Raw genomic sequence first — 25,713 nt, 5'->3', positions numbered from 1 at the left:
ATCAATCCAAGGACCTTGTTGAACATACTACATTGGTTTTGGTTGATGCCTACTTGCACCAATGCACGCACATGCACTCACACATTGTGCACACTTGCACATGCACATGTGTGCAAAGAGAGAGAGAGAGAGAGAGAGAGAGAGAGAGAGAGAGAGAGAGAGAGAGAGAGAGATGTGTGTGTGTGTGTGTGTGTGTGTGCGCGCGCGCGTATGTGCGCGTGCCTAACCTCTCCATGATGAGTAGTATGCAAAATATAAATTGCTAGCCCATTTGGATGCCTTATATGATAGTAACTACCAAACTCATCAATTTTATGCGAGGATTCACAAAAAATACGCATATGAGAAATATTGTGCGCTTGTTGGAGACATAGAACGAGGTGGTCACTAAGCCTAGTTCTATAATATAGACGTGCCTCTAGTATTATAAATCTTTGTTGGGTCCTCAAGAAGTTCTTATAGATGTAGCTACCTATAATTATGTCAAGGACATGGTGTATGACTAGGTGAAACTTGAGTGGATGGATTTTATGGAGGCCAATATCATTGAGGAGAGGAGGTTGACAAGGTGTTGTCTCATTTGCATTGCAGGAAAAGCCTTGGTTGGGATGGCTTGCCTTATGACTTCTAGGTTTGGAAGGTAAGAGCTTAGGTTTGGGTTAGGTGAAGGAAGTTGTGTTGCCTCAAGGATTCCCTAAGCTATAGCTAAAAGGATGTATTTTAAATAATAGATAAGTGTGAGATAGATGTAAGATTGGGCAGCTAAACTTTACAAGTCGGGAAAAACCTAAGGTAATCCAAATTTAATACTAGAATAGATGGAGGTGGTGTTGAATATATTGCTTAAGGGTGGAAGCATGTGCCAAACACAACTTCTTAAACCTCTTGCTTGCGTGTCACTCTGGACAGCAACCAAATTGGTAGATATGTTAGCTCCACAACGGCAAATGTTATGCAAATGTACGGGGACCCGTGAACGACCACCTTTTGCTTGGTTTGGAGGAGCTCAAGGATGAATTCATAAACCGACCGCCCCTGGTTCGAAACCTGGGAACCTTGCACAGATAAAATCCACGACCTCGTCCCCTTGGATGATACGCACGACAAAGACACCTCCTTCCCTTCTTCCCTCCCTCCTCCCTCGTCTGTCCGTCTGTGTCTGCGCGCGCTCAATTCTGGCGATCCAACAGAGAACCTTCCTGTCGCAGTCAAGTGCCCCATATCGAAGGACACGATCTCTCACTCTAAGCTGGGGTCTTCCTCCTTGGACAAGAATGTCGGCCCGTTGGTCTCCCAAGAGGCGATAATGGTGGAAGATAGCGCAAGCGCAGAAAAGGACGCTGCTGGAGCTTCTAGCCTAGGAGGAGGTGGAGCAGCAGTCCTTTCCTCCTTCCAAGTCTCTTCGAAGATGCCGGGCCGAGCTCGCTTTTACGTCGAGCTCAAGCCAGGCCAAACCACCTTCGTCTCATGGAAGAGGCTTATGAAGGAATTCCAAAAGAGCGCGCCATCCCACTCTGCAGACGTGCCCGTGGGCGCGCATCCTGCACTCGAAGCTCGTATTGCTCCCGACGTAAGAGCTGATGCATGTGATGTCTTTGCAAGCTACGATCGCTAGGAACTAGGATCCATCTGTGATTAGCAGTATCAAGGACTGTGTTTGTACCATTTGGGGTTTCACATTTTGTCACAGATGTGGAGGCTACATTGGATCATTATGCTTAATTGGATTGTTCAAAGCACGGAAAGTGTCTTTGGTTCCTTGTTCTGTCAAACATTAGCTCTTGAGGCTCTTCGTCATTACACACGTTACTTTGCTCTGAATCTTACAAGGCTAGTTTGGAGGTACAGTAGATGCTTGACTCTGTTTTCAATGTTTTCAGATAGCAGCATTACAGAAGGATCCACTTCCTCCACCGCCCAACCGCTTCAACTCAGTTATTGAAAAAATCGAGAGAATATACAAGGTGCAGATTTAACCTGTATCTGCCAGTCCCTTTGACACTTTATGTTCCAGAAAGTTCTTATGTGATGTTAATTGCCTGCTTGAACTCAGCAGGGTTGTGATAGCAGCGATGAAAATGAGAACCTTAATGATGTTCCAGATGATGATCAGTATGACACTGAGGACTCCTTTATTGATGATACTGAGCTGGTATACATCTTAGAAAGTTGTTACTGTTCCTAATGTATGCTTGACTGCCAGCTCCTTATCGCCTGTGGCTCGTTGACACCATGCAGGATGAGTATTTTTCAGTTGATAAGGCTAAGTTAAAGCACAAAGGATTCTTTGTGAACAAGGGGAAGCTTGAAAGAGAGTAAGATGACCAGCCATTGTTTTCAATTCTAAAAGACCTCAGATTTCCAATTAGCAGCATTTGCCATGTTGTAGCTCTGTTGGCTTTGAACTGATGGGTGAAACCCTTTGCATTTAACCATCTCGCTCATGTTTGTTTAGTGTATGTTGAAATCATGGAAAGGTGAGTTTCTAGGCATTCTTCAGTTTCTAACTTATCATGCTAGGACATGCCGAACTGCGGCTTGGTTATGTAATCAATGTCCGTGTCTTTACTGCAGCAGGAAAACTTACAGTTTTAACACTAGTTTGTCATTGATCCTTGCCTACAATGATATGACATAAGGTGTGCACAAATGGCAAACTATATTTGTCTATCTGGGTCATGTATGCTGATTATTATTGTTTGGCCATGTGTGTGGATGCTGTTGCTGGTCTTGACATTGATGCATGGAGATGGGAAAACATGCGTTGCTAGTGTCTAATGAATGGTATTATTGTACAACTACCATGAATTAATGTGGTGCACAGGCAGATTTAAAGGTGTATTCCATAAACGACAACACCTAGGACCAGCAGCATCCAGAGACCAGGCTCTCATCACAATGACTGGTATTTCGTGCCATCAGCTTATACCAATCTTGGGTGTGAATGATGGGGACTTGAGTGTGGCGATCGCATAAGATATGGCACAATTGAGCTTGTGTCCATTTTGTAGGACTCCATAATTGTCCTAGTCTTAGGGTGCAGTGCATCCACCTCCATGCACTGACTTCTTGTGGTTAATGGGCAATGGTGTGGGCATTTAATCATGTAATACTTATGTCCTAGTATGTTACAATAGTCATCCGAGCGACTAGTGAGGAATCTCTACTCTTGCTTAACCATAGGAGCCATTCCCTGACCCTTTAGAAGCATAGGATTCATAGCCTCAAGAGGTCTCAATAGTTGATGTCCAATCAATGAGACTCTGAAATGTAGCAAACATGGAAAATGGCAAAATAGTCTAAAACTGTTTGGATGGACTTGAAGAGTCTATAGTTTATCATTCTTGTAGAGGTGGCTGAACGAGAAAAGGAGCTCAAGCTATAGTATATGAAGAGCTAGATGTCAGAGTGCAGCATTGCAGAAGCAGATGCACAGCCACACAGAGAGAGAGAGAGAGAGAGAGAGAGAGAGAGAGAGAGAGAGAGAGAGAGAGAGAGAGAGATGAAGATGGAATTCTGAAGTAGCGTGTACACAGTGTGTGCTTCAGTATGCACTCAGCAACCTCACTTTTATTGACAGAAAAGACGAAAGTATGAGACCATGAGGGCTGGGGCCTATAAGTAGGCTATAGGAGGGAAAGAGAGAAAGCAGGTTGACCAGGCTGAAACTGGTTGATTGCTGTTATGCCACGTGGCACAGCCCTTCGGGACTGCAGCCACAGGGCTGCAGCTGACTGGCTTGCTGGATTGCCCAAACATGCCTGTGATCCACTTGCCTGCCTGCATTGATGGCTTGCTGCTTGTGATGACTACTTGCTGCACGGTGGCTACTTGTTGGTCTTGCCTGGCTGCTTGGAGGCCCTCTGCCGGCTCGCTGTCTGTCCAGGGGATGTACTTTTAACACCCCCTTGTTAAGCTAGAAAAGGTGAATTACCGGTTAATAAGGCATATTAACAGTTGAACCTTCATTAGCTCATTTTAAATAGCCCTAGCCCCTAAATGCAATTTATACCAAAGTTTATGTGTACCATAAGCAAACACCAAAAGTTTTGTGGGATCTACATCTATAAATAGAGAGGCTGCCCAGCCACTTGCTCAGTCTCTTTAGCTGGCGCCTTCATCCATTGCTGTCTACACCCCTCTACTGGTGGATTGCTCAGTTCATTGTGGAGCTGGCCATCACCCAACTCTAGGCGACCTGCCTTGACACCTGTGCATACTATGTTTGCTACAGGTGCTCTGGTTCCAGCCAGTTCGGAGTAGATCATACTGCAGTTGTGGGCATGGACTCAAAGGGAGAAGGGGAAGTCAAGTAAGTCTGTAAGCAAGAGGTAGAATGCATGGGACCTTGTATAGGGGAATAAATGGGAACTTGCAGGACTTGTGTGGTGAAGGGAAAGTGGAGAAAAGTAGGGAGAAGAGGGGCAGCACAAAAGTGTGACTTAATATAGTCGGACAATGTCTCCGTCTCTTTGTACTCTATCTTATCTCTTCCTCCTCTTTGTCATCCACCTCTTCCAGACACTCCTCCACCTTCCCTCTACCATGGGTCTATCTCCATCTCAAGCAAAAATGCCTCCCTACAAGGTTTTTAATCATGAATATCAGTTCCTACTTTTACTTTATATTATGTATTATATGTATGTTGTAGCCTATACATGACGATTTATGAGCCATGAATGCTAATTCTAAATCAGTAGGTAAAATGGACGTTTTGGTTTTAGGTTTTTGACTTTTGACACTAGGATCTAGATGGAATGAACATTTTCATTTTATGGATTTGTTTTTTCCTCTAATAATGCTATACATGGATTTGTTTTTCTTCATCTAATGTTACACATATATAGTAATTACTATTATTATAAACAATATTTTTTGAAACCTCAACACCTCAAAACCTCAAGGCAGCTGTTACATCCTTGGACATCTAGATGGGTGCTAGTAGCTTTGGTCAGAATGGTTGTGAAGTGACTTAGTGCAAATGCACTAAGGACACTTCGAGGTTAGGATTGAAGGCCCTATCGTGTAAATTCATTGTGTGATCACCACTCTTGGACTCTTGGCTCGTTGGTTGACGCATCTGTACACTGGGATGGTGTGGGCTGGCAGTATGGGATGCCAACCCTTGGGATGCAGTCGCGGCCTAGAGTGTTGCTAGCTCCTAGGCTTGGGGGTAAGCTTGTTTGGTTCTATGGCTACGAGGTGAGTCTAATGTCCAGTCCCTATTATTGTGAGTTTGGCTCTTATCGTATCTTATTTGTAGATTGGATGCTAAGGGGACGTTTCATTGGTTTCATTGGAGGCAAGATCTGATGATGTGTACAGAACCACTTGTACTCAGGGAACTGTGATGGTTCATACCTGACAAGTATGCCTTTATCTTGTTAAGGGTGGTATGAGATATTGCTGGCGGGAGGGGTGTGCATGGGGGGGCACATGTTGCAGGTGATGGGTATAAAAGCAAGGCATGTTTCTTGCTTTATACTCATGCTCGGGTTTTGTGTTGGGTTGATGTTTGTGCACAAGGATTTTTGGTAGTTTTGATGATCGGAGTTTGGGGAGTTGCCACTAATGTTAATGTTATTAATTTTAACACTAATGTAACATTAAATGTTCGTTACTTTACCATTTAATATTACCATTCATTTTAATCTTAACATTAGCATTAAATGTTAAGATTAACATTGGTGTAGGCATTGGAGAGTGACAAAGATTGTGATGATAGAAGAGAGAGAAGAATAGAAAAGGAGACATTGTTGTTTCCAAGTGTGGGATGATGACATTAGGAGAGAGAGAGAAAAGTGAAGCAGGCCTGTCATAGTGTCCAACAAAACATGGGGAGTGGAGACAAATGCAGGTTTGACTTTTTACAATACATCTGTTGTAGGTGAGTGTTGAAGGTGGAGGGGTTGATTTTCTGCCACGTGGACGAGAAAGTCGATTTCCTTCTTAAGGGGGGGACTAACATGGATAATATGCCATTTGTGTGGAAGTCGTGGACAATTTCCTTTTAGCGAGGTGCAAGTTTCTTTTTCTTCAAACAAACAGAAGAATTGAAAGGGATTTATATCTCATTTTGTAAATGGCCTTTAAAATAAACTTGTCCTGCCCTTTAAAAACAAACTTGTCCCCTTTCTTGTCCACCCCAAAAAAAAGGGTTGAGCAAATTTACATTAAATGCACCCTATTTGGAGTCCTTCTTTCTATTGTGCCTTGTCTCTCTCTCACATTTGATCAATATATGTTCTTGCGTACACTCTTAATTCTCTTATTTGCTCGTCTTACACATTTTCTCTTACTATCATAGCTTCTCACAGGGTGTCTCCTTTTGATGCGCATATTTCTACTAAATCTCAACACATGGAGGATGCATGTTCAACTTTTATCGAATCCAAACATATACACGAGTAGCATCTCGAAGCCTCTTTTTTTTGTCAAATCCAATGGAGATTTATCCCTCGTGGTGATTCTCCAAGCTCAAGTCAAAGAAATGTAGCAGTAGCTAGCTAAGCCGTGCACTTCCCATTTTCCATTTATGCCTATAGCCATGAGGACATTGCCTTTTCTGTTCCAACCCGATTTCTTTAAAGGCAAAAAGAAGGAATGTGATGAGAGCAACATTGATTCATGGTTGGCCAAATGGATGGTGCATTTTGATTTGTATCAGTTCGATGACGCTCAATGTATCGGGCAAATATAAATCATTTTACAAGGAAAGATGTATGCTTTGAGGCGGGGCTATGCCTTGAGCTAGTGCCATGTGCTGATTTTCAATCCATTTTTGGGACATGTTTCATGATTGATGATCATATTGAAAATTGTTAAAAATTATTTGAGCTTGATATGGAAAAGAAGAGCTTGGATGCGTAGTCATAGAAGTTTAAAGATTTATTGTATAAAATAAAGATATGGGATGATCCTCAAGCACTGCTCTACATATGATGCCTCTTTGGATTGTTGTTGGACACACCACGATGAGATGCTTTGCAATCCGTTTCATTTGCTCGATAACGTTTACAAGTATGCAAAAAAAATTGATAACATTTTGCTTGCAAGTATGGACAACTAGTTGACAAGGAGTTTCCATTGAGCTGCCTTGGTTAAGTCAAAGAAGTCAACTACCCTAGTAGCAGCTTGTTAGCTGTCTTCGGAGTTGCATAAGGACGGTAAGTGCAAGGTCACTTGTAGCGAGGATTGCTCGAAGGGTCGTTGCTTTGGTTGCCATTAGATGGGTCACTTTCATGGTGATTGTGAGTGCCCTCAGACAAGAATACAAAGTCTACTTCTAAGACTTTGATAAATACTCTTGAAGCTCCAAGTATATCTTTCGAAATTTTATGTTTTGTTAATGCTAGTAATAAGAAAAGTAGTTCCATTAATAAAACTTTTTTTGGCCCGCATGACTTTGTAAAGGTCATTGGGTATATAAATGGCCAAGACGTTATGGTTTTATTCGATAATGGCTCTACTCACAAATTATTTTTTCTCATTTGGTGCAAAGATTGTGACCCCACATGGTATTCTCTAATCGAGTTGATCGTGCTCGATATGTGGAGGGTGCTATAGTGGATCATTGGAAATTAGGTGGTACGGAACTTAGATCTTTTGATCCAAGAGTGCCATCAGATTATGGATTTTTGACTTATGAGCCTTGACCTTGTGGATGTAATTCTTGGTATGCTATGGCTCTTTGATAAATACTCCTGTTTGTATATTGATTATGAAAATCATATACTTTCTTTCAAGCTTGATGGTTGTTTCCATATGATTGAGAGTTGTTTACCCTCTGGGATCACAAATGGGTATGAAGCTCATGAAGATGGACCAATAGGCTATGGAGGGTGAAGCACCATGGGGTGTATATGTGTGGAGAGAGAGAGAGAGAGAGAGAGAGAGAGAGAGAGAGAGAGAGAGAGAGAGAGAGAGAGAGAGAGAGATTATCATTTTTAAAACCTTTTACGAAAAAGAAGAAGATTATTTTTACGAAAAAAAGAGAGAGAAGATTATTACGAAAAAAAAGAGAGAGAGAAGATTATATTAACATCTACAAAAGGCCAAATCAGCTTTAGACTAAAGTATTACATCTGAAAATTTAGGGAAATGGAAAATAAACAATGAACAATACATAGCTGATGGATACAAAATGATGTCTAAGCCAAATACAATGTGGAATTGCTCAAGAAGCACTCTCATCTCAGGATATCTCTTATGAGTTTTTCTAGTATAGAGAGATTGAAGCAGGGGAGGTAGGGTTCCCTTGTGATGGTGTAGTATCCTCTGTATTTGCAGATAGTGCCTCTTGCAAGGGTGTGGACCAGCTAGATGTAGGCAGTGGGTTGTATCTTTGTTGCTGTGTATAAGGTGATCCCCTGTGGGCCGTCGGTCGGAGCAAGGAGTACTTTGTGGTGGAGGGAGTAGTCGTTGCTCTATAGACCTCCGTGAGTGCACATTGGCATGTGGCGTTTTGTCTTTGCTATTGGGTTTGTAAAAGAGATGCTCTTTGTGGCAGCGTAGCTCCAGCAAAAAGAGCCCAAGGCATCTCTGATTCGGAAAATCCATAACCTTGGATAGTGTTCCAAATCCCCCTTTGAACAAGCTATGGAATAAATTTGAAAATTAATTTAATGGCTAGATAATGCTGGAAAATGGGTTTAGAAGGTTGGCACTTGGCAAAATTGCCCATGCAAACTGAGAACGTTTTTGGGGGTTGGGTTGGTAAAATTTCCCATGCAAATTGAGAACGTTTTTGGGGGTTGGATCTCAGCCATTCAGTCAGTTTTCAGCTTGGGAGAAAGGAAGAAGGTTCTATTGGTCAGAATTGAGACCTATTCTCAGCCATAGGAGGTTGTAGACAGCAGCTAGGAGGTCAGGAACAACAAGCAACAACACTTCTAGCACCAAGAGCTGCTGGCAATGGCATTTAATGCAGGTGATAATAGATTGGAGGACTCTATGTAGGAGGCGACATCATTAAATGCTGATTGGTGCAGGCTACAGGCTGAATCTGGGGTTTTCCCATGTGAAATTTTGAATTTTTTCTTTCTTTGGCATCCTCTCACCTTCTCCAGTCAATTCTCGAGAGATCTCAGCATTTCTCAGCCATTTGGAGCAGATCTCAGCCATATTTGGTGGATAGTAGAGGGAATTCTGATGTAAACCCTAAATTTTTGCAAACTAGGGTTTAGTAGCCACCTTGGAACCTGTGCCAACAGAAGGCATTGTAGACTGAAGTCAACACTTGAAATTTGCAAATTGTTAGGGATTTCAGATGCCTAGCCATCCATTGTAAATTTGGGGCAGCATTTGGTCAATTGGTGGTTCCATTTGTGCAGGTCTTGGGGGAAAATCAAGGGGCAATTGGCCCAAATTGCTTGCTGATTGTTTGTGCAGCAAGGGGCTTTAGTAAAGGAGATTGTGGAATCTTAGCTTGTACTCAATTCATTAGCAATCAAAGTTAAAGAAATATCGAAAGGAGCACGAGTTTTGGGGCAAATAGGGTGTTCAATGTTCAAGATTGTGTATTACTATGAAATAACTGCCATGTGAATTACATGTGCTTGAAAACCTTGCACATGCCTTAGAACCTTGCATATGTGATTATTAAATTATTAATTAAATATTACTAGCAAGATTATTTTAGCATTTCACAAATTTCATGTCCCAGTGATACTTATTGCCCCTTTTTATTCAGCTCCGATTAGTTTCACATACCTCAAGGTCCATCTTTGGTGGACGTATCTACTTGACTACTCCCATTGCACTGCCTTTGAGCATCCTGTACATTCTTACATTCATGTACAACATTGATTCATTTGCTTCAGGGCTCTCTCTCTTGGTGTTTGTGTTTTGCGTTTTTGTGTTTATTGTGTTTTTGTTTGAGTTCTTGTGTTTTAGTCATGTTCGTACATTTTATATTTTCTTAATGCAAACCCTAGTATCACTTCACATGGTTTCAGAGTCATTGCTCTTCTAAAGAGTATCTTGTAGTTATTGCAGAGAGCTTGGTTTATGTGAGATGAGATACATGAATAGCACGTAACCAATTCACAATGTCTTAGACACCTTCTTCTTAAGATCCCATAGTGTCTTTTCAGACATCTCCATCAGTGGAGGTGTTGAGGAGGCATTATGAACTCAACAATGAAGACAACACATCTTTACTTTCTTCTCCTTGGTGGCCAAATGTAGGGCTCAAGACGGAGGAGGAGTTTAGGGAATTCTTGGGCATTGAAAATTCTCACCATACTCGCGGGAGCCTTGTGCATTAGATAGGATTAGTTGGTGAGGTTGGCCATCTCTCCCCTGAGGGAGGAAATATTGCATTTGGGGTGATTGGTGACCCATATTCTTCATCATAACCAAGCCAAGTGTCAGACTTTTGAGTCATATGAATCAAAACTTTTCCATCTTTGTTCTTTTGGTGTAAGGTTTGATTGTATTAGCTTCAATAGAGGAGGCTCTCTCTCTCTCTCTCTCTATATATATATATATATATATATATATACTCTCTGCCTTGGTCCTTAATAGATGGGAGTTGAGGGATCAATATTTTACCTTTGCATAGTGTGTATGTTGCATTGAGCATCGTATGTATTCATTCATTCATCTTTTTCAATGTTCATTGTCTCTGAGTACCCTAACCTTTACTGCGTTTTTTATTAGTCTGTGATTTGTCATATGATTGTGTTTGTTATCTGTAGATGAGTATTTCATTACACCTTACACATATCCACAAGTTAGCATACCTATCTATCCTTGGATATTCTGTGATGGATATCTCCCTTTCCTTGGACTTTCATCACCCTTTCCATCATTTTCTTAAACGTTAGAATACCTATTCTTTGCTTATACACACTCCATGGATCACTTCGATCCGCTCCCCCGTCAAAAACCCCAAAAAACAAAAAATCTGACCTACCCTATCCCTAATATTCCTTACTTAGCACTACAACTCCTGTTGTTGTAGCCAAGAATGCCTTTACGAATAAGACTTGTTTCAATGGGTTGAATTTCTCCACTTGCTCTAACTTTGTGCAACAAGTGCTTGAGTCTCAAGGTTTTTGGGTCCTAGTAGTTAGTTTAGAGTCTATGTCAGACCCTCAATTGGCCCACCTTGATCACATTTGCCAATTGAGAGCTTGCAATGCTATAGCCAATGTTGAGTTAATGTAGGGGTTACTTCATGAGTTCCACTCTCATTTAATAATACTTTCCCCTAGCATTCGATTGTTGGAGTCATCTCCTTAACTGGTATGTAGCAAGAGATCAAACCCAACACATCGTTCTCGATCATGAGTTGCAGGTTTTTTTAATTAAGGGGATGATTTGAAAATCAAGTTGGCTAAATATAAGCGGTTACTTGCCAAGTTTGCCATGATTGAGTTACCTCCGATTGTGGACCTTCTATGAGTTTGAATGCCAGTTTTTGCATTATGCAAGACTCCATGACCAAGTTCACAAGAAGTCTCCATTTTCCTATTTAGAGGGGGCGTTGGTAATCATTTCTATGAAGGAGAATATCAACGTTGGGAAGAACTCTCAAAACGGAAAGGCAACTCAAATTAAGGGTGATTATTACCTCTTCCTTAGACGAAATCAAAGACACTAAAGAGACCAAACCCATGTAGTAGTAGTTCTCTAAAAAGAATAGGTTTTGCATACATTGCCAGAGATTAGGCCATTATTCAAGGAGTGCCATAATAAGGTCCAAGGTCTACTTGCTAAGAAACCATAGAAGGCCATGATTGCTCCACTCCCCTTGGATAGTCGAGTGGGGCTATGCCTCCTAGTGTTTCCCATTTACTCTTCCTAGCACTCATGCCACTAGACATGTGGCATAGAGAGCCTCATCTCTTTTCCTCCCCCCCCACTTTCTTCCTTATGGTATAATTGAAGCTTTTGGGTGACTAGTTTGCTAACACCACGCCATTAGGCTGCTACTAAATCCTAATTTCTTCTACAGATTAGGGTTTACAATAGAGAAATCTAAAATTTCTTAGTCTTTGGTGATCTCAATGCTGTAATCTTTGGAGCAAGGTTGTAGAAAGGTTAGGAGATGAGAGAGAATGTTGAGGAGAGATAAAATTCAGACTTTCTTCGCTAAGAACTGAAGAAATTTTATCATTTATTGCTGCTGCCCTGTCTCAATAGCTTGTAGATGCAAAGAACTAATGAAAACCAGTCATTTTCTGCTGTTGCTCTTTCTCAACAGCTTGTAGATATTGTCACTTGCTGTTGATTGGTCTTCTCCTGTCCTTGGCTGTCTCAAAAGGTCCTCCAATAGCTACAAATCAGACGAGCAGCATCTCCTCCCTCTCTTTTGCAGGCTGAATATACTAAAATGCCTCTCTCCAGCCTCCAAGGACGTTTTTCACTCTTGGGCATTTTCGACAAGTAGCACCCTTCCCAAATGGTTTTTTGAGCATTATCCATAATTAAATATTAATTTTCAGTCTTTAAATACTAAAAATTAATCTAGTAATTATTTTGGTGCCCTGAAAAATAATCTGGCTGGCCAATAATTAAATTGGCCAGGCAACTTCCATTCTCGAGTGTCTCTGTGCCACCTTTGACCATCAAATTGGTGTTAGGTACCATTAAACGCTACTTCTCTAGTGTCACCAAGTGACACTTATGGCCAAATGAATGATCTAGGCCAACAACTGGCACCAAATAGTACCAAGTATCTGTGCGGCACAACTTATAGCAACTTTTGTGTTTAACATCTTGTGATTTCCTCGGGTCTCGGGCTCGAAATTTACTCTAACCCCAGTTACACCTCACATGTGCAACATTTACTTAACCATGTGATTAAAAATTAATTCACATGTTAAGTAAGGTTTCAAATATACATGTCCTCATGACATCAGCCCTCTTTCATCAGCTGTCCCAGCCCTTGTTGGTTGCAGCTACACACCTTCCAGCCCTTGGTGCCCTGTCCACCATTGCTCCCTTTTGCTTCCTATTGTTGGTGACCATCATATAACTTCTAGATAGCCACGTTTGCAGGTTTGGTAGGCACCTTGTTAAGGTACTTCTAGAGGTTGCTGCAACTTGTGTTTATCATAGTATAGGCCACATCATCATCTTCTACATTTGTCGCCTTGCTCAGCCTTTGGCTATGCTGTTTGTGATCAGGAAATGTCATCATTGAGGCGATACATTGCTGTGTTAACAAGTTCCAACCCTTTAGATTGATGCGTTTTGGTTTCCAGCTTGTCGCCCCTTCACAGTCAGCTTTGATTGGTGGTCATATACCTTGGGATCCCTTTGGTGGACACTCTCTGACTACTCCCGTTGCTCTTCCTTTGAGCATTTTGTACATTCTTACATTCATTTACAAACATTGATCATTTTAGAGTTCTCTCTCTTCTCTATTTATTTTTTATGCTTTTGCATTAATATGCTCGTCTTTTATTTGAGTTCATACATTATGTGTTTTCTTAGTGCCAACCCTAGTATGATTTCACAATTAGCTCAACAGAAAACACTATCATGATCATGGATTCCTTGCCTTTGGTTGGACCACTAAAATGTCCCCTCATGTAAGAATAGACTAGGAGCAAAGACCACTTGCTCTCAGACATCTCATCATGAACCTGAAAGGTAAAGAACTCTATGATTTGAATTTGCTAAACTTAGTTCATGCATGTAGAAAGTCACACTTAGAGCCCATCACACTTGCGTATGGATGCGGCTTAGATGTCCCACCACCACCACTTACTCACACTCCCTCTTTGGCATTGGAGTTGTGAAAGACGATGGCACCACTAGCACTGGAATGCCACAAAGGTTGCCATGGCCTTTGTTGCATGGCTAGAATCATAGTCGGAATTTTAGGACAATGAAGAGTTGTCGGAGTCCTTGCCCTTCTTCTCCTTCTCCTTCTCTTTTTGCAATGGTGCTAGTTTTTTCCAATCCTTGTGGAGGTGCTTGTTTTTGTCACAGTGGTATCAATGGCCCTTCTTCTTTTGCATGTTTCCCCTCTCTAATGCAGCCAAAGCATTCAAAGAATAACCACCAAACCAATATGGTAACCTCCTCTGTAGTTGTAAAGCCAGATCCGTGCTGAAGCAGCATTGATGCCATATGTTGGAAACTGATGGGAGAATTTGGTATCTGAGCTCATAGGGCATTTGCAACATGTGGCATTTTGCCATGGCATGAATATGCCTTAATTTCTTGATTATTCAACAAGTGTTGCAACAAAAAATTGCTGCCTATTGAACTTTCGATGAAAACATGATCAGCAAAACCATTATGATACTGAATGCAGCCTAGCCATGGCACCACTAAGTCTTATTTGTTGACTGTTCAAAAAGTGTTGCTACAAAAATTTGCCACCTATTGAAGTTTTGACCAAAACATTAAGATGTGTTGCCTCATCATCAAAATCTGCCTGCCAGACTGCTGTCAATTGCATGCAATCTGCTGCATCATGATTTGTAATGCAACATCTGCACATGACGTTTTGTTGCTTGACCATCTTTTGGCACTCCAGCCATGTCTTCCACCCATCCCATAGCCTGTTCAATGTATGAACATGTTGATGTTGGCAGTGCCAGGTGTATTACAGCATGGCACATTTTGAAAAGCTCTTCTGAGGTCAATTTACTTTCTTCTGAGGTCAATTTACTTTCCTATACCAATACTGTGCGTCTTCAATGATAGTTCTCAATGTGAAATGTGGTCGAAACTGGAGGACCTCTGGACTTTGAACCACATTGCAGCCTGTTGTGGTAACATTGATAGTGTTGAAAAGTGATGTTTGGGTAAGTTCTCGGTGTTGAAGTTGGGCTTGTTAGGTATGCACCCAAAAACTCTACAATGCCCAAACTGAGGGATACTTTTCTGGAAGAAAGCTTTTGGTTTTCTAAGAGCCTCTAATGTCTTTGCTGTCCCTAGTTTTGAAAGGCAAATGAGTCATCATCATGTTTTGCCAAGACATGTTTCCTGTCTTCCAAGTCATCTGCTGGAATAATCTTTGTACTGTTGACCACTGATTTTCACATATTTGGGCTCAAATAACACAGCAATGCAAATACTCCTGTGTTAAGTGAGGCCTAGCCTGACTGAAATAGGTATTCTAATCTGACCTTATGATCCATTAACCCTTCCATTCTTCTGAAATATTCCCCTGGATTTTAATTCCTATGATTTCTAGGAGTTTCCTTTCTGGACATGGATGTGTCATCAGTGTTGAAACGATCTTTCTTCCCCTATATGTGTCCATGAATCTCTCATGGATGAGATCAATGGGTGCCACCCCAAGTGTTGAACTGTTACAAGCGTTTCTCTCCGATAGTCACTTGCTTGTCTCGATAGATGGCCTGTTTCCCTGCATCTCTAGCTGTAACTCCATGTATATTTTGGCACTTTGTAGCTTTGGGTGCTGTATCAAAAATTCTTTTTGACTGTATTTGGTAATATAAGATGAGAGATCTCTCTGGAGTGGTATCCATACCTATGGAAGATGTCTCTTCGAAAATTCTAGATTGTCCAAGAAGAGTGACAGATATGGTGAGTCACTGCAGTGTGAGAAAAGGAGGGAGGGGGGGACTCTGGAGGGTGCAAGGGAGGGGAGAGGCTCTTGCCCTCCTATGGGACCTGAAATATGATTAATGATTTCTTATTTTTGTTAACAGAAGTGAGCCTGTTTCCCCTCTAGCTGGCCCCAAGAAGAGGAGACGAAGAGACTCTAAGAAAGTAAACCTTGAGGATGATGAGGATTCTTCGAAAAAGCTATCAAACTCAGGAGGCAGACTAAAAGCTGCTGCCAGGAAGATCACTCCATCTGAAGTTGAAGCATCTCCTTCAAGTGAGAAAAAGAGTTCCGTACCTGTTTCAAGCAAGCAATCAACTAAGAGAGAGAAGAGAGAAGCTCAGACTACTGTGTTGGGACTTGAAGCTTACAAACCCCCAGAAAAAAGGTTGTGTGATGTCGACCGTGGCCTTAGAGACCATGTTGTAGCACAGCATGCAAAAGCTACAGTTGCAGATGGACAAGATGGCAATGAGGCTTGGATAGGGGTTTCTGCTGAAATATCTGTAGACCAACCACCAAGCAATGTAGGGCCTCATCTCCTGGAAAGAGAGAATATCATTCACATGGAGCAAAAAGAGGCAGCATTGGTGAGCACTGTTAAGACCAAATCTGCACAAAAGATTCAAAAAGAGGAGGATTCAAGGAAATTACCGGGTTCTGTGCTGAAGCCTCAACTTGCAAATACTGTAAGACCATCCTTAACTGAGATAATTTGATTCTTACATACCTGAAATACAGTATATTTTTGTCCTTTAAAGTTGTATAATGACCTTCCATAGTTCTTTAAGAACTTCAATGCAGATTTGCATTTCAAGAAATTGGAAGGAAACTGCATCAGAGAAATATGGCCTTTTTCTAGGAAGATATTAAGCTTGCTCCTTGGAGTCTGGACTTTTCATTTGGTCTGGCACCATTGTTATGTTTTTGGTTGCCCTTTGTGATTGTTGTTTATAGATGTTGATATACTATTGATCTAGTTTGCATGAGGCTCAAATATTTGAAAGTTGATAGTTGTTTTACAGAGGTCATCTCCTCCTCCTGGTAAAGAAGTTAGTCCAGCTCGGTCCAAAGGCACAGCATTTGAGAGAGCTTTTCAGGATTTGGAAAAGGGAGTGGCTCAATGTAGGTCCTAGGATTTTCTGTATATTGCTCAAGATGATCGTTTTATGCAAAAGAACCTCACTATCATAGCTGTTAGATGTTTTCTGTAATTGAGTGTGGCTTATATCTCTCATGTGACAAGTGCAGTGTGCCCCCCCTCGGAGGCTCTTCGGGAATCAGAGCAAGGCAAAAGGAACCGTTTACCTCAAGACGTGAAACAAAAGCTGGCAAAAGTGGCAAGATTAGCTGTATGATCCTATTGTTCTGTTTGCATTAATACTAATCAAGGTTTTAATTTTTTTGATAAGGTCTTGATGGCTGCATGTGGTGGTAGCAGGCAAAGCAGGGGAGACTTAACGATGAGCTAATTGAACGCCTCATGGGGATATTGGGCCATGTAATGCGTGTTAAAACATTGAAGGTATTGATCTTTTTCTTGTCTTCTTCTTAACAGGGTCATGTGGAGCCAGGAGCACAAATGTGAATGGCTTTGCTCAATGAACTGGTTATTGTCAGCATTTGTGTATCTTAGGTGTAATATCTGCTCACTTACACAGCTTTATTTTTGCTTGGTTAATTCACATCTCCTAAAGCAGTCTGGGGCAGCTGGATAATGATTTAGGAGTGGAACATTGCATATTGATTTATTGGTTGAACATTGAATTCTCAAGCTTTGTCTGTTGCTGTTGTAGAGGTGATATCCATGCAAGGCAATTATACTCAAATGTGTACAGAAGCATTATGCACATAGAAAGGCCTCTTTTGTTGGAAGAAACATACAGAAAAGTATGGATACTTCATTTGAGTAAAAGCATTAGTTGGCTGTAACAGGTAGTTTACAGCAAGCATGACAAGGAAGATTTGGGCTGCAGTCTGCTGGCCAAGGATAAATTTAGCTTTGAGCCGAATTAGAGCTATCTGAAAAAATGCAACTTGGAACATGGAATGCACTTCTTGGTGAATGAAAATGTTGCTCAAGGAACACATGGCTTGCAGTAGGTGGAAGTAACCAGCAGATCATATACAATGCCTAACAACTCTGACCAACTCATATATTTGCTGAAAAGAAAAATGCAGAGGACGAGGACAAAATGCCATATTAGCCAAAGGCTGGTCAAGAGCATCACTGAATGGTTCGAGAAATCATGTTGCACTGCAACCAGACATAGGGGTTAGAGAACACAGCCGGTAGAGATTGGAAACTGCCTTTGAGCCCAGCCACATCCAAATGAACTAGAGCCAAAGGCTCACCTGCGTGCATAGTGCAAGATTTCTTATGTGTGTTACGAATCTACCTGCCATATAAACGATGATCACAAGAATCAAACCATGAAAAGTCTAGGGATGTGTGATATTGCAAATGAGTCAAGACTTTCATTCCTTTTAGGGACATATGCCCAAGACGGCGATGCCAAATAGATACACATGGAAGATTAGTTACAACCAAAACATGGTCGGTAGTGGTAGATATAAGTAAGGGATAAAGCTGCTAGTCTTGGCACCTCTAGCCAAAATGAGGTTGCCATGAGTGATTTTGGTTCCATTGCCCAGTGGAAAACATGCATTGCCATGCAAGTGGGTGTATATGTTAGTAGTATTGTTAGCTCATGAGTGAGTCTAGGCCACACCAAGTATTTCTAGCTATTTTAGGCATTTTATTGTGGCTTGTATGATGCATATTTTGGCATTTATTGCTGGCCACCCAACATTAAATGCTGGCCAACTTGATCCATTATTTGCATTCAAGCTAGAGATTAAGATTGCTGGTCTTGGCATCTCTAGCTGAAATGAGGTTGCCACGAGTGATTTTGGTTCCGTTACCCAGTGGAAAACATGCATTGCTATGCAAGTGGGTGTATATGTTAGTAGTGTTATTAGCTCATGAGTGAGTTTGGGCCATGCCTAGTATTGTAACTATTGTAGGCATTTTATTGTGGCCTATATGATGCATATTTGGGCATTTGTTGCTGGCCAACTTGATTCATTATTTGCATTCTTTTTACCCTATTTATTTGGGCTCCTCCTCCACATTCAGCCATTCATCACTTGTAAATCTAGAGCATACCTTGGTGGAGAGAGGAGCCAGTGCTAGTGCCCACACAGCCAATGACTCATTGTTGTACACGATTGTCTTGTGTTTGGTATATGGATTCCATTTCCCGAGCATTCTTCTGAGTTCTCGTCTTTGTAGTGTTATCTCTTTTTCTCTCTTCTGTCTTGTGTTCAACAGTTTATTTTAGCACTTGTTTATGCTTGCATTGTTGCATCCACTTTTGACATGGTATCAGAGTTCAAGATCTTTGTTGTTGCTGTTGTTTTTCTGTTGATTGCACGTCTGCCCCTGCTGATTGTTGCCTTTTTTTGCATGTTGGACATTGTCTGCAGCATGGAGACTACTGTTTGCTGTCCATCGCTCTATTTCTAGCCTTTTGTAGGCTGCATTTTGGTCTAGAAGACTGTGTTTTGATTTCCATATTATTTTATTGCTGATCAACTTGCGTTTTGATGTCCAATTATAGCATTTACTGCATTTTATGCCTTTGTAGGTGGAGTGACAGCATTTGCTGCCTTTTTGACAGTGTTTATTGGCCTTTTTTCTTTTCTACCGTCGATTTTGTGTGATCAGCTTGTGAATATTGCGTGTGAACTCTATTATTGTGCAGCCTTTGTTGTTTGGTTGCCAGTGCTCTCTCTCTCTCTCTCTCTCTCTCTCTCTCTCTCTCTTTTTCTCGCTCTCCATACTCGTGTGATCCGTTTGTGAATACTGTATGTGAACTCTATTATTGTGCAATCTTTGTTGTTTGGTTGCATGTACTCTCTCTCTTCATACCTTCACTCCTCTATCTTCTCTTCTTGTCCTCTCCATATGGCTCCTCCGTGCACTTCTACTGATGATAAGTTATATGGACTTGACTATCTAACATGGAGTGCTGTTACATAAAAGCCTAGTTTGTGCAAAAGCAGTTATGGTATATTGTTTGTGAAGCTATTTCACGTCCTCATTGTCCTTTTTCAATTCTTGAAGATTTTGATGACGACAACTACGAGGAAGTTGTGCTTACATGGGATACGGATGATGCACGTGCCTATTTTGCTATTCTTCAATGTATTTTAAAGAAAATCTATTGGTGGTTACCTCCTACAAGACATCTCCAGAAGTATGGTCGAAGCTTCAACTTTGTTGTATGAGGCATCCCTCACCATGTGTGTCGTGACGCTTTATAGATAGCTTCAGTAGATGAAGTTTGGACATAAGGACACCATTTAGTCATTTTTCCTCCATGTTACACAGGTACAAGATCAACTTTGACATATGCAGTCTGTCCTTCTAGAGGCACATCTCATGGGAATGATACTCTACAAGCTTTCTTTGGAGTTTGATGGAGTGGCGAATGCTTTGAGAGCATAGACATTATCTACACTTGTGAGCTTCACATATATGTCCTTGATGTTGCTTGAGCATGAGGCATCTTTGTGTCTATAGGGGAGGCGGTAGGTCTTTGTCTCATTATGGAGGTTCTTGTGAGACTTTTGCAACTTCAGAGAGGGGCGACAAGAAGAAGAAGTTGAAGGTCGAGTGCTGCCACTGTGGTACGAAGGAACACTTGTGGAAGGACTGCAAGGAGTTAGTAGCTTCATGGAAGAAAAATGAGATGAAGAAATGGGATGTGAACTCCTCTGATGAGTCATGCTCTTTGTCCGACTTTGATTCCGATCCTTCGGTAGACAGGCAAGGAGAAGTCTAAGGCACGGAAGGATTCCACTTTTTCAAATCGAGGAAAGGGCTTTGTAGCTCCTTCCTTTACTGCTTTCTAGCACAAGTGATGTGGTCATCCTTCATGACTCTCCAATGCTAGAGAGGGAGTGTGAGAGGGTTGTGAGATGGGGCATTTGCGCCTTATCTATATAGGTATATTGGTGTATAGGTTCCAAAGGGGGACGTCCCCAATGCATTGATTGAAGTCTAGCAGGTTTAAACTTTGGAGCTACGATTGACATCCAGATTCATAATGAGCTAGTTCTTTGACAGAGAGCGGGATTGGCTCCTAGTCTTGTGTTCACATGAGGGGCCACTTTGGCAGTCTTGGCCAAAGGTCGGGAATCCATGGTTGCGTATGCTCAGAGGCATTTTTGATAAGATGGTCTTGTATGCTATTGTGAGATATTGATAATGGACACAAAGATATGCTATGGTTCTTCTCTATTTTTAATAGCTGGTACGATCAACATTGACATCAGGTTTTCTTCAAGGCACCTTGGTGGTGGCTTGATCACCTACTACTTGGGTATCTATGGTTTTACTTTGGTGGTTCCATGTTGTATGGACTAGGATGAGTCATTATCATTGTATCATTGTATTGTATCAGATCACCCTTGATCTAAGAGAGGGTGTTAGCAATATTATCAGCTCATGAGTGAGTTTGGGCCATGCCTAGTATTGCTAGCTATTTTAGGCATTTTATTGTGGCTTGTATGATGCATATTTGGGCATTTATTGTTGGCCAACCAGCATTAAATGCTGGCTGACTTGCTGCATTATTTGCATTCTGTTTGGTCTATTTATCGGGGCTTCTCCTCCACATTCAGTTATTTATCACTTGCAGATCGAGTGCATACCTTTGGTGGAGAGAGGAGTTGGTGCTAGTGTCCAAGCAGCCAGTGACTCATTGTTGTACATGATTGTCTCGTGTTTGGTATATGGATTCCATTTCCTAAGCATTCTTTTGAGTTCTCTTCTTTGCAGTGTTCTCTCTTTCTCTCTTTTTTTGTCTTGTATTCAGCACTTTTGATAGTATAAGTTCAAGAGCACCTTTGGTTGCCCTAAATATCTTTGTAGCAAGTAGGTTGCACATGCAAAGCTTAAGCTGATGCTCACCAAAGTTGAGGCATTGATACATGCTACATGCATGGTTGTTAGGTACAAAAAAGTATGATATAATATGGCATGATTAAAATGGTACTAATTGGTATCTTAAGATTTTTAAAATACCTTAATTTCTTCTAAAAGCTACTTATAACCTAATTTCTTTGAACAAGAAAAGGTAGAGAAGTTGCTTGAATCTCAAATAACATCATCCCATGAGTGAATCATATTAGTATAAGAAGCATTTAACTCATTTCAAAATGCGGATTGGATTGGAAAAGAAGTATCCATTAAGTTGGCACCTTATGGTACTAATATGTAGGGTATGGTGCCTTTAGTACAATATAGTATGAACCCTTGCATACGTTGTGATAGAAGGGTTTGACCTGTTTGTCTTTAGAGTGTTCAATCCAAGTTTTTCTTTAGCATGTTTATGTTAATATTTTTACAAATCATAAAAATTCATAGTTGCATTTGTACTATGTACGGATTGGTTCGTTTTGTATGGTTTGTACTGTATGGTACTGTACGTATCCGTAGCAAATCGTACCAAAAAACAAGCTATATTTTGCCTATGAAGACTAGACCATACAATATCCTCTAGCTTTCTAGCCATACGTTTATTATTATAATTTCAAGCCTCTCACTAGATCTCTCCAAACTTCCAAGATGAATATGCAATTCCAAGCCTCCCTCTCACACACACACACACACACACACACACACACACACACAATGAAGAGCCTCTTTGTCCACCCACCCTATACTTCGTTTTTTTGTATGACGTATGATGTATGATATATTACGTATACACTCCCATTTGTCTCCTTGTAGCGCATTGCACATGAGGTTTTGCCTTGTTACCCTCATGTATTCATCCTGTTAACTCGAGTGACATTGCTATTTTAGCTCTAAACATGTGTTCTATCATCTGTAGTCCAAAATAACCAAGTTCTTACCGTACCTTTCATACATGACGACCTTCAAAGAGTTCACATGCAAGGAAAACCCCTCATGCAGCCATTGTACTTCAAAACTTCTTTGCTGTTTTTGTGATGCGAAAACTACTAGGAAGTGCTATCTTTAAAAGTTCTCATGGTGGAAACCCTGTTCTGTCTGAGATTCAATTTCTCTTATGTGCTATCGTAGTTGTTTTGGATGAAATTCTCAAAACTCTCTTCCTGAAGCAGCCCTTTTCATAGCTATTTTAACATCATTCCTCCTCTCAATTGCATTTTCTCTGTGCTATTCTGTTGGGATGCTTGGTCAATCAATTCTTCTCGAGCTTGGTTCTCTTCTTGGAGCTTTCTTCAAGGCTTAGTTTTTTTTCCTGGAGAGACTGCAACACTGGCTCATCAAAATGGTCTGTCTCCATGATTCTCATAATCCAATGTAGTTGAGTTAACACACCCTGAAGATTATCTCTTGTCAGTAATGTCCTTAACTGGACAATTGCTAACCTGTTCTGTATGGCTCATCAAAATGGTCTGTCTCCATGATTCTCATAATCGAATGTAGCCGAGTTAACACACCCTGAAGATTATCTCTTGTCAGTAATGTCCTTAACTGGACAATTGCTAACCTGTTCTGTATGCTTGCAGTATCTCTAGGTAGTCTCCATCCTTCAACTGGGCATCTGAAGTCAGTTGCTTATAAATTTCGCCAAGACATGTTTTGAGAATCTTTCACCTTGCAAACTGTGTCACTGATGGAAAAGTCTGTTTTTATTGGAGGACTTGCCTCTTCTTGCATTTCTCTGGTGGGTTTTGGTTCTTCCAGATAAAAAGCTTCTATAAGTCACATGCAAAGCATTTTGACTCTTCATTACCAGGCAAGACAAATAGTGTAGGTACTTATCTTATTGTTATGATGATGTTTTCCCCATTTATTTGAGAATGATGTGTTTGGAAACATCACATTGTACCTGTTTGGACAGGTTTGTATGGTCCAGTATGCAATGAACTAATACTAAAAATTGTTCTAAAAAATGTTCATGACTCATTAGAAGATGCTGGTGTTTTTTCTTTTTTCTCAGAGGAATATGAAAGCAATGATTGAGCTGGGGTATTCTGCAATGCAAGAAAAGGTAGGCCGCTTGCAAGATATCAAGCGAGAGGTTACAGAGATGGTGAAATCTAGAGTTCAAACCCTCCAAGCACAGGTTATTTCACTGAATTTTCAGTCTCTGATTTGAATGGTTGTTGGATTGTGTGTAAAGGTGAGTTCTGCTACTGATAGATGTTGTGTTACTAGGAGATGGAGCATCGGGAAATCTCATCAGATGATTTCCAACCAGCAATGGGTTCTGCAGAGAAAGCAAGTATTGAACGGCGGTATAAGTGGGATCATGCAACTGAAGATAAGATCTGTGATTTATATGAGCAGTATATCGAGGTTAATATTTTAATATGATTAGTGTCATTTTTTTGTGCGTGTGAGGATGTTTGATGTTTTGAAATGTTTTGACTCCTTGTATCAATAGGGCATGGATGAAAATAAAGGGCCACACATAAGGAAGCTATATGCTGAGGTATTTATGTCTGACAATTCATTTATGAAACATAAGTTTATGTCTTATACAGGTGCATTGTTGTAGACATCAGATGCATGGGCCTATGACAAATGTACTGATGCATAACATTTATGATAGGGAATGCAGGTGGTGCTTGCTTTCTTAGGTTTCTCATTATTCTAATCAAGTCTCTTGTGACGATGTTCTAACTAGATGCATGATCTTGACCAATGTCCTCAGCTTGCAGAACTTTGGCCAGATGGTTGGATGGATAATGTAGGCATTAAACTTGCTGTACAACGAGCCAAAGACCGGAAAAAGAAACAGAATACAACCAGCGTAAGTGTTCTTTTTCACAGAAAGTTTTATGGTAATCACATAATGGACACTCTAATGCTGATTTCCTCAACTCTCCAGGCACGAGAAGAATCAAGGAAGAGACGGAAGCCCAGTGGAAAACAAAAAGGAGAGCTGGTTGGAGCTGAAAGGGTTTCATTTTTGGATTTGAATTTATCGGGCTCTGATCAAGTCTCCAGTGAGAAAGCAGCCAACTATGATTTTTATAACAAGTCAGCCCTGAGTGTGGAGCATGAACAGCTGCAGGTCATAAAATCCAGTAATATGGAGAGAAAAAGGATTAAGCTAGAATCATCTCCACTTCTAAAGAAAAAAGTGAAGCGAAAGCTGGAGAGAGGTGATATGGACACAACTTCTTTGGGTGTAAAAGGCAGCAACATGCATACTGCCTCTGTGAAGAGTTCCATCTCCAAGGAGACACCATTGGAAATGTCAAAAGTGGTGGCGATCTTTGCAAATAACATAGCAACTGATGCTTAATATGTAAGATTCATGCAGTAGGCATTATATTTCAGTTGTCTTGGACTCATCATTGCTTATTTGTGCAGGGATTCTTGCAAAGTGCAGGCATCCCTGATTATTTCCCAGCGTCAGCTACTAGCTTTGCCTGTTTTGATATGTCCTGTGAGCTATCCAATCATTCCACTATTTTCATTCCCATTGCAACAGTTGACACATCATGTCAGATATGCTACTTTCAAAGGGTAAGCTTGATTAAGGAAGCACTTTGGATACATGTTAGGCTTCCGATTCTTGAATTTTATGGAATAAGACGTGATAGCTTCAATGATGATTATGCCTCGTAAGCCATGTTGGGTGAGCTTGATTAAGGAAGCACTTTGGATACACGTTAGGCTTCCCATTCTTGAAATTAATGGAATAAGACGTGATAGCTACAACCATGATTTCTAAGCCATGTTTTATGAGCAGCAAGAGAGCTTTCATTATATAACTTCGGGACTTCATAGCTGCCAAGCCTGATCTTGGTATTGTACCTGTGAAAAACACATAATCAATGGAGTCTATGGTTGCAACTTGTTTTTCTGGTATCAGGTCACTTCATTTTTGGTCATTTAGTCAGTTTGAGATCTGTGTTTGGGACTTATTTGAAAGACGGGGTCTTTTCTAAATCGTGTGGCATTAAGATGGCCAAGTTGATTGCTCATGAAATTGTTCATAAGAAACCCGGTTTTTAATCATGTAGTGACAACATTCAGAAAATAACCTTGAGAGTTAAGGATAGGTCTGGGGTCAAAAGTTCACAATGGCATTGAATAATTTCTAGTCAACTTGAGATAAATTGCTGACTAAAGACATTTGTGCCTAGATAGCATG

The 25,713-nt window shown here is 40.9% G+C and overlaps 1 protein-coding gene across 2 annotated transcripts; it reads left to right on the top strand.

The window, feature by feature from the left end:
• The first annotated feature begins 1,066 nt into the window (after nucleotides 1-1,066).
• On the top strand, nucleotides 1,067-25,438 carry LOC148037187 (ubinuclein-1-like). 2 transcript variants are annotated; one of them, XM_087676107.1, is made up of 13 exons: nucleotides 1,067-1,570; nucleotides 1,881-1,964; nucleotides 2,054-2,152; nucleotides 2,239-2,315; nucleotides 15,645-16,230; nucleotides 16,567-16,666; nucleotides 16,793-16,893; nucleotides 16,983-17,066; nucleotides 23,545-23,670; nucleotides 23,763-23,903; nucleotides 23,992-24,039; nucleotides 24,262-24,360; nucleotides 24,439-25,438. In XM_087676107.1, the coding sequence occupies exons 1-13, from the start codon at nucleotides 1,307-1,309 to the stop codon at nucleotides 24,856-24,858; spliced, it is 2,229 nt and encodes a 742-aa protein (XP_087532233.1). In that variant the 5' UTR covers nucleotides 1,067-1,306; the 3' UTR covers nucleotides 24,859-25,438. The 2 variants fall into 2 exon arrangements, with proteins under 2 accessions (XP_087532233.1, XP_087532234.1); XM_087676108.1 differs by having other exon boundaries at nucleotides 1,068-1,570; nucleotides 2,057-2,152.
• Nucleotides 25,439-25,713: the final 275 nt, after the last annotated feature.

This window comes from Lygodium microphyllum, chromosome 4, assembly GCF_053477565.2.
Source record: "Lygodium microphyllum isolate KBCC chromosome 4, Lygodium_microphyllum_v1.1.10, whole genome shotgun sequence".
Classification (NCBI taxonomy): domain Eukaryota; kingdom Viridiplantae; phylum Streptophyta; class Polypodiopsida; order Schizaeales; family Lygodiaceae; genus Lygodium; species Lygodium microphyllum.
This window is presented reverse-complemented; position numbering and strand designations above follow the sequence as displayed.